Below are 9,793 nucleotides of genomic sequence, written 5' to 3'. Positions count from 1 at the left end.
ATTATGACTATTTAAATAGAAATAACACTGTCTGTCAGTTATGTAACATAAGAGATTTAAATCGGTTTAAATAGGATTAAATCTGACTTAGGCCAAAACATTTTTTTTAAATGGCCTAAATCAGTAAATAATTTGGCCTAAGTCACAAAACCATGTGACTTAGGCCAAAAAATGAACTATTTTGGCCTAAGTCACACTAGGGAGTTAGGCCATTATACTAAAAGGGGAGTGAACAGCATGATCCTTTTCAATTAGGAGATGGGCGATTTTACCAGAGGTGGCAAGCTGACTAGGCAAAAATAGCATTTTCCTCACAAAATGACTTAGGCCATTAGTTTAGCAAGGTGACGATATGCAAAGTAACTAGAGATTAAAACTGTCATTTATCTGTAGTGGAATAAAAAAAATACAAGGGTTTAGGTTTAGGCATAGTTTTACTGAGGTTACGTTTAGGAATATCTGGTGGTGACCGTTCCGAGGTCGCCGGATTGACCTGGGCGAGCGTGTTTTGGGGCGAGCGTTCTTGTATTCGATTATAAGTATCAACTTGATACTTATTATCGAATACAAGAACGCTTGATACTATCAAATGCCAAAAATGGAAATAATCAAGTAAAAGTACCTAAGTCAAAAATGTTTGCACAAGATTTGTCTTTCACACAAGTGCTTATTTACGCCATAATGACATAAGACCCGATTACATAAAGATGTTAAACATTACCTTACCATTGCCGGTCCATACCAAGTATTGTTCACGATGTACACACAGTCAAATACAATATCTGTACGGTACCACAGGCCAACAAAGTGCACTCATTTACACTATGTTGCACTGTGTTCTATCACTGTCAGTGCACCAAACCACAAGGTGCTCTCGTTTCTTAACCATAAAATATACTGGCCTATTTAGCTCATGTTCTCATGTTCTCATTCGTGTAAGTGCTTTTTCTTTTTTTTCCTTTTTTTAAATATATTTTTGGGGGCTTTTCCTGCCTCTATTGACAGGAACAGTAGACTGACAGGAAATGGGGAGAGAGATAGGGGGTGCAGCAACGGTCGTTTGGATCGGGAGTCGAACCCGGGACAGCTAGGGTCAGGCCGGATTATCAGCCTAGGTGCCCAGGCGGTTACGCCAACCGTCCGGGCCAGTGTTTTCGTTTTAATGTACAGTCTCTGTTGGGTGGAAACCTTATATGTCCAAAACTATTACTTTTCAGGATTCTAATTCAAAAATAGCAAAAGTATCAGATCTTACAAGCTCGAAACGCTTGTGGATCTGCTACTTTTGATACTTTTGTGTGACGCTGTAGTATGATCAAGTAGGACGTTATACAAAAAAAAAAGTTTAAATATGGAGATAAGAGGTTTTTGCCTGACAGCATCGATATCTTAAAAGGGTTCAATTTATAAATGATAGTGTCCAAAACACATTCCCTCGCTCGTGCTAAAAGTGAATACCCATCATTCCCATAATTAGGCTCTATGCACAGCAGCCATATTGGAAAGAAATTGGGCCTCTTCTTACTTCCTTCACAGGTGTTACCAATGATACTAATGAAGGCTCTGTTCCATTCTGGTCAGGGTGCTGATATTGTGCATGTTGGCTCACTAGAAACACTCCATTTTGGTTCAAAAATGGCACCTCACGGCGGGTGTGTAACTCTGAGAGTGTACGGGTCCATTTGGTTCCATTTGTACACCCTCAGAGTTATGGAGGTCCTTGAAAATAACAACCACTATGCCACACTAAATGGAACAGAGCCTTAATTAGTATTATTGGTAACACCTGTGAAGGTAGTAAGGAAGGGGCCCAATTCATTCCCAATATGGCTGCTGTGCATAGAGCCTCCACAATGACCTTACCACTGGCGTCCCTATTTTGGCGACATTTTCAAACCATTGTGACACGTTGAGCTTGTGTACATCTGCTACTTGTCGTACAACAAAGCATAATAGCGTAACAGGCTTATTTCCAGTCATGGAAAAAGTACTCAAATGTTTTACTTGAGCAAAAGTATCAATACTGCAATGTGGAAATACTCTGTTACAAGTAAAAGTCCGGAATTAAAAATTTACTTGAGTAAAAGTACAACAGTATTGGTATAAAAATATATTAAAAAGTACAAAAGTAAATTCATTAGGCAGTTTTCAAATGTATAAAATGTAAAAAATCTTTTGAAAATAGCAGATCTACAAGCTCACAAGTAGTTAAGTAAATATACTTAGATACTTTCCACAAGTGCTTATTACTTATCTTGCTGTATACTTGAACTGGCAGCTCTCACACAAAAACAAAATGGGGGTGAGTGTGTTTTGGGGCAGGCGTTCCAGTTACCTTTAGTCCAGCAGATCACTGCCATTATGTAACGCCAATTACGTAATGCCAATCATTATTCATTCACAGTAAACGCTAATTGATATGACAGAAGAACCGAAGAAAGAAAATACACAAACAAAACAGGAACAAGATCAATGTTTTATTCTAAAAACTACAAAGCCCAAAAGCAATTTAAGCAACGATGACCAAAAAACAAGGGGTTGTGCGTTAAAATGGTCTTATGGCTACAAGTGTTCATGAAAAGGTTAAGTTTGGCTGTGAGTTTCACATTTAAAAAAATAAAACCCAAAGAGGACAACTTTCACCTCACTGACAGCAGTACAAAAAATAATTATAATAATAATAATCACACTCAATGACGGCTTTCTGACTTTCTTTTTTGGCAAAACCCACATCCCTTCTCACGTTACTTTGTCCTTATTTTTCCGGAAGAACAATCTTTCATCAGGTCTGACAGGAAACGTGTATTACTGTGATATCACCATTTCAAGTAACAAAGAGGAATGTTGTACTTGTTCTTTTAAAAAGAAATAATGTTAAAAGTGACTAAAACACAAAAAAGTTGCATATAAACATGAAGAGCTTTCAGTCAACAGTGGCAAAACGGAACACTTTTCTTTTTTCTTTTTTACAAAACACTGAATAATATTCACCGGAAATGACAATAAATATATACATCCCTGAAATAAAACATTAAAAATCAAACTACATAGATGGAGAAAAAAAAGGGACAACATTCTGTGTTTTAACCACTTAAAACCTTAAAACTTCATTGACGGGGCTCCCCAGGGTTCTTTACTAGGCCCCCCCCCCCTCTCGACACCAAAATCTCTTCACCGACAACGGTCGGTTTGTACATCGTCAAATCTTCGCCCAATGTTCGCCTATCGTGACGTGAATAGGGACGCTAGGGTTCGATAGTGGTTAATCGTTACATAAGCATAGTGCTAGGGTTGCTATTCGATATTCCCGATGGCTCTATCAGGCTCGTCGTCACACTGGATTTCCACTAGCCCCATTACGAACCGCTCCCTCAACTCCGAGATGAGGTTCCACAAAGCCGGCTGCCGGAATAGGCTCTATTCACAGCAGCCATATTATGAAGAAATGCACAGGTTTTACTAATGATACTAATGAAGGCTCTGTTCCATTCTGGTCAAACAGAGTCAGGGTGCTGATGTTGTGCATGTTGGCTCACTGCTGGAAACACTCTGCTACACCAGTGGGTCTAAAGTTGGGGTCCAGGGACCCTCATGGGCTTCCAAAGGGCCCCTTGCGGGTGTGTAACTCTGAGAGTGTACAAATGCCATTTGTACACTCTCAGAGTTATGGGGGTCGTGGAAACCACTGCGCTACACTAAATGGAACAGAGCCTTCATTAGTATCATTGGTAACACCTGTGAAGGAAGTGATAATATGGCTGCTGTGCATAGAGCCTATCGGTAGAACACCGGGCAAAGGAGTTTGTGGATTACCTTTTTCGCCACATCGTATCCAAAAACTAAAGGTAGTCCCCTAATTCTGCAGCTGTTTGAAGATTTTGCGGAACCCTAACCTTTTAGAACGGGACGAAAACGAAAGCTTAAATCGCTTACTTAGTCAGCCCGTGGCCATGTTTTCCCCATTGTAGCCGAACCGGGAGCAGTACTGGCACCTGACGTATAGGGGAGTTCTTCCGGGTTGAATGTGGAACCTCATCTCGGAACTGTATAGCGGAGGGAGAGGTTCGTAATGGGGCTGGACTTCCACAGGCTTATTAATTCATTGTATTATTTATTTCTCCTTCCTCTCACGCTCTCTCTCGCTCGCACGCACGCACGCACGAACGCACGCGTCCACGCCCATTCATCTCCTTCATAAAGACGTGGCAATTCATTGATTTATTAATTTATTATTCTATTACAATATAGAATTTATTTTTCAATAAATCTTGATGGCTTACAAATTTGATTACAGACATGAACAGATCAAAAGGTAATACTACCGTTTTTGAAAGCAGATTCAAAAACAGCGGGGTAGTTAACCCACTTCAAACTACATTAAAACCCCGCTAAATTCTTGCCGCGAGACGCCTCCCTGTCTTCTTGGCGGCATGATCAATTTCTCCGGTGTGTTTGTCCTATAAATCGTCTTGTCGGGTGGAAACCTCATATGTCCAAAACTGTTACTTTTCAGGATTCAAATACAAAAGCATCGAAAGCAGCAGATCTACAAGCTCGAAACGCGTCGCTTCGCGCCGCGTTTCGAGCTTGCGGACCTGCTACTTTCGATGCTTTTGTGTGACACTGTAAAACACAAAAAGTTAAAATATGGAGATAAGAGGTTTCTACCCGACAGAGACAATATCCACGGTCAATCAGTATTTACAGCATCATAATTCTTCTGCTGTGTCTTTCCTCTCTCTCCCTCTCACCCCCCTCCCCCCCCTCCCCTCCCCTCACCCTCCCACACAATGGGACTCATTAACATAAACTACAAACAGTTCTACGATCGAAAGGCGTGGGTGGGGGAAGAACCGGGGGAAACAACCAACAAAAAAAAAAAAACGATTAGCGGGTTTTAGAACTCGTAGTCCTCCTCGGCCATATCGATCGCCCAGGCGAACTTCTCTCGCTGGGTCTTGTTGTAGATCTTCTCGATGGTGATGTCGTACTTTTTGCACCTGAACAGAGGAGCAGAAGAGATAGGGATTGGTTTAGTGAGGCCTGCCTGCTCCACACGCATTAGGGCTGTCAACAAAATGTTCCATATTCGGATATATATTTGAATATTGAAAAGAATTGGGGATTTTTTTTAAATCTATGGTCGCCTGTAACATTACACAGCAGCTGGTCTTGTGAGATCAGATCACAGACAGTGTTGCCAGATGTTGTGAGAGAAACAAGCAGACAGGTCTACGAAAACAAGCCCAAAAGAAGTAACTAAAGGTCACATGATGTTTAAAATAGCCGATCTGCAAGCTTGTAGATCTGCTATTAAAAAAAAAAGAGGTAAAAAATTTAAGAAATTGAAATATTTAGAATATTTTTGAAAGATTTTAACTACACAATTCGTGTAAACCCAAATACAAAATATTTTCTGATGGATAAATACATATTTATGTGGGGGTCCTTGACAATACTAGACAACAAACCCAAATACGCAACTAGAGTTTAGAAACAAGTCCCAAAAAAAACTATATTTACAAGCGACTTTACAGAAAAACAAGCCCAAAGTCGCTGATAAGAAGCAGACATGGCAACACTGATCACAGAGCCGTCAGGTGAGGCAGCATCCAGCTTCCTCACCTCTCTTACATCGAGCGCGGCGTTGCGCTGCACTTGATGTACACCAGTGGTTTTCAGACTTTTTCAAGTCAAGGACCCCCCAAAATGATATATATTTCATATGGGGACCCCCCCACATGAAGATGTTTTGTGCCAGGGACCCTCAAGAGAGAAGATTTGAGTCAAAAATCAATCAACTACAAGCTCAAGATGTTTTGTGAGCTTGTGTATATCTGATATAGATTTTCATTTACAAAGATTTTCATTTACAAAATCAATTATTTTATTTAAATAGATCATGATCTTTTATACGTTTCGTTCAATTAACTGCAGCCCTACGAGCAACAATGACTAGACACATTCCACTGCCTGACACAGTGACTGATGCAGTGGTGGGAAAAGTACTCACATTTTTTACTTCAGTAAATGTATCAATACTGCAATGTAGAAATACTCGGTTACAAGTAAAAGTCCGGAATTCAAAATGCACTTGAGTAAAAGTATAAAAGTATTGGCATCAAAATGTACAGTGCTTTGCAAAAGTATTCACCCCCTTGGCTGTTTACCTATTTTGTTACATTACAACCTGTACTTTAAATGTTTTTTTAATCAGAATTTCATTTGATGAATCTGCACGAAATAGTCTTAGTTTTGAAATGAAATGAGAAATATATATATATAAAAATCACACCCAGTGTGAAGTGGGCGGTGTGTGGTCATCACAACATGACTCACTTTAAAAAAAGGATAAATGACTTTTTTTAAAGTCAATACTGCTATTCATAGGGCTGCACATGTGTCATGTGTTTCGCTAGCCAATCACAGTCCTGAATTTGCAAAGTCAGCCAATACATTACAGTTAGTGGTGATGACACTAGCTGTAATGTGATTGGCTGAAAAAAGTATCGATTTGCATTAACAATGGAAGGGTTAGGGGGTACATAAATGTTTTGGTCAGTGTCCAAAACTCACTTATAGGGGGCGGCTACACCGCCCCAAAAAAAGGATTTTTAAAAATAAAGAACTGATAATTGGCATGCGCATATGTATTCACCCCCTTTGTTATGAGGCCCCTAAAAAGTTCTGGTGCAACCAATTACCTTCAGAAGTCACATAATTAGTGAAATGAGTCGCGGTTGGGTTATTAAAAAAATATCCAAATCTTTGATGATCCCCAGGAGCACCATCAAATCCATCATAATCAAATGAAAAGAACGTGGCACCACAACAAACCTGCCAAGAGAGGGCCGCCCACCAAAACTCACGGACCGGGCAAGGAGGGCATGGGGGAGGAAAACCGCGAACCAGGTAGACAAGCCAAGGATGTGTAAATTACGTCAGACTTCGGTGGTCTATTCATTCCCAATATGGCTGCTGTGCATAGAGCCTATTGTAGGAGTTGAGGCATTACATTTAGTTTGACTCGGTTCCACAGATGAAAATTGTGAAAATGGCTGATCTAAAAGCTCTTTCTTTGGTAATATTTGAACATTTGGTCAATGTTTGACCATTTTTTATAGTACCGGTAGTTTGTTGATCACTTTTGACGCAATGAGAAATTAATTTCAGAGGTGTTAAAATGTCTTAAAGGGATAGTTCACCCAAAAAAAAAACTTTTTTTCTATCAATTAGTCACCTCAGATCGCATTATAGCCAATAATAGCCAATAATAGCCAATAATAGCCAATAATAGCCAATAATTTGATGACCGCTGGGGTCTGGGTCTCCTACCGGAACCGCTGCCGGTCATCAAATCATTGGCTTAGGAATGCGACAGAAACAAAAAAAGATATCCATGAATTCAAGTCTCCATGGGGTGACTAATCGATAGAAAGAAAGTCATTTTGGGGGTGAACTATCCCTTTAAAGGTCCTCATATTGTCACTTTAGAAATGTGCAGATACCCTGTATAGTGTATACACTGATACTGTATTATGTTGGTTTGTTTACTGTCGAGTTGAGAAAACAACGTTGCACATTAAGCCAATCATCTGGGGACCCCCTCATTTAGTGGGGGGGGGGGACCCCCTGGGGGGTCCTGACACACAGGTTAAGAACCACTGCCTTTAGGCCTCCTGCGTCCAGGAGGCAAAAACACAGAGCATTCCTGCATCCATTGTGCACGAGGAGGAGGAGGAGGAGGAGGTAGTAGCAGCGCTCCATAAATAGCTGTGGGCCATGGGTTAGGGAGGGAGGTGGAGGGCGGGGCGGGACGGGCGGACGGCAGGGCCGTTCCCCCTGTTCCAGCGGCCTAGCCCTCCATTCAGCTCCATGGAGGACATCTCCTCACCCTGCCTTCCCACGTGGAGGAGGAAGGAGAGCATTGTGTGTGTGCAGATGCTCACTGAACTTCAGAAACAAACGCTATTGTTCCTCCTCGCACTTTTTTCCCCCCCTCCTACTTATTTGACTTGGTGTGAGCTGTGCTGTTTTTGGAGGTTGTGTTATTTTGGCGTCCCACTCACTGCTAGGTTTGGTTCTCCCACCTCGCCAAGAGCCTTTCCTGCCTTTCTGTCAACTGTAGTTTATCATTTTCGGAACGTTTCTTCCTCCTTAATCTCTTATGACTAGTCGCTGCCTAGCTCAGACAGTGGTGTGAGCGCGCGCGCACGCACGCACGCACGCACGCACGCACGCACGCACGCACGCACGCACGCACGCACGCACGCACACACACACACACACACACACACACACACACACACACACACACACACACACACACACACACACACACACACACACACACACACACACACACACACACACACACACACACACACACACACACACACACACACACACAGAAGTTCCAACCTATTCCCTCAAACGTGGGGAAAAATTCGGGATCAACCGATACCAATATGCTGTCTTTTTCACCAAAAGTCAACTAATTGTCAGGTAACAACACCACATATCTAATTAAAATAAAACAGCTATAATATCAATAATAAATCTAATATAATACAGTGATGTTGTTCGGTTTTCAATAAAGTGAGTCGCGGGACTCACTGGTCAATCAATCAAATCGAAACAGTGGGTGGTTTACTCATTTTCACTCTTTCTCTTGCTTCAGCACCACCTACAGTACAGCCATGGTTCCATATGTTTAGGTATTAAAAAGGTCTTAAAAGTCCTTAAATTGTCACTTTTCCGTCATCTGGGGACCCCCAAAAATCATGTCCCGACCCACAGGTTGAGAACTACTGACTGGCCTACAAGTATGACCAATTCTACTGCATGAAACGTGTCAATTACGGTTATCTATTCATCATGTACATATATATACCAGTAAACAACTCTCTGGTAGCCATGGAAACATGGCCCCCTGTGGTGTTCTGCCAGGAAACTCACATGTTCACACTTTCATCTTTGTGCAGAGGTGTGAAGGTATGACACAACCACTATGCCACTAATGCTGAATATATTAACCATAATTGACACTTTTTTTTTTTTTTTATGTTTTTAAAAAATGTAAAAAAGAATACCAAAAAAGTGTAGGCATAGCCTAAGGCAGTGGTTCTCAACCAGTGGTCCAGGGACCACCATTGGTCATTGAGAAGTTTCCAGGTGGTCCCCAGCTAAATGATGGAGAGTTGGTAACCAAATGGACCCTTATAGATCTTTAACTCTTGAGAGCGTAAAATGAAACCAAATGGACCCTTAAGGGTCCATTTGGTTTCAATTTACGCTCTCAAGAGTTAAATTATTGTTAAAACATCTGCATTACTTACTTGAAGAATTGTTATTTTGATCAACGTTTGCCTGTTATCTTTCCTAATGGTACCAACATCAACACAGCATGGAATTGTGGACAAAACCCCTATCCAGCGATTACAGAACATCCTACGTCTTGGGTCTGAGAGGCTAAAATCTCATAAAACGGTGGTCTGTGGCTCAAATGCACCAAATAAATAATGGACCTTGATATGAAAAAGGGTTGAAAACCCACTGATTGTAAGAAGGTTACCATGCTACGGAGATGCGTGGGTCCAGGTAGTTGAGCTTGGACGTGCCCAGAGCGATCTGCTTGTTCTCCTCCCTGTCGGTGGCCTGCATCTGCAGCTTCATCAGCTGCTCCTCTATCCTCTGCACCGCCTTCCGCTTCAACTCCACAGTCCTGAGAACACACCGCACAGATAAGAGAGGGTCCATTTGGTTCCATTTGTACAGTATATACACTCCCATA

At 41.5% G+C, this 9,793-nt stretch overlaps 1 protein-coding gene across 1 annotated transcript in view; it reads right to left on the bottom strand.

Annotated features, from left to right (window-relative positions):
* Window positions 1-3,142: 3,142 nt before the first annotated feature.
* The window catches only part of top1b (DNA topoisomerase Ib), a 44,577-nt gene continuing 37,926 nt past the window's right edge, over window positions 3,143-9,793 (bottom strand). The window contains exons 20-21 of the mRNA XM_084069465.1: window positions 9,575-9,724; window positions 3,143-5,000 (exon numbers count right to left, since the gene is read on the bottom strand). Coding sequence (XP_083925591.1) covers window positions 4,898-5,000; window positions 9,575-9,724 — 253 coding nt within the window. The 3' untranslated portion in view covers window positions 3,143-4,897. The remainder of the gene's footprint in view (window positions 5,001-9,574; window positions 9,725-9,793) is intronic.

This window comes from Gymnoscopelus microlampas (assembly GCF_963454915.1).
Source record: "Gymnoscopelus microlampas genome assembly, chromosome: 10".
NCBI classification, from domain to species: domain Eukaryota; kingdom Metazoa; phylum Chordata; class Actinopteri; order Myctophiformes; family Myctophidae; genus Gymnoscopelus; species Gymnoscopelus microlampas.
Note: the sequence above shows the minus strand (reverse complement) of the source record. Positions and strands in the feature narration are given on the sequence as shown.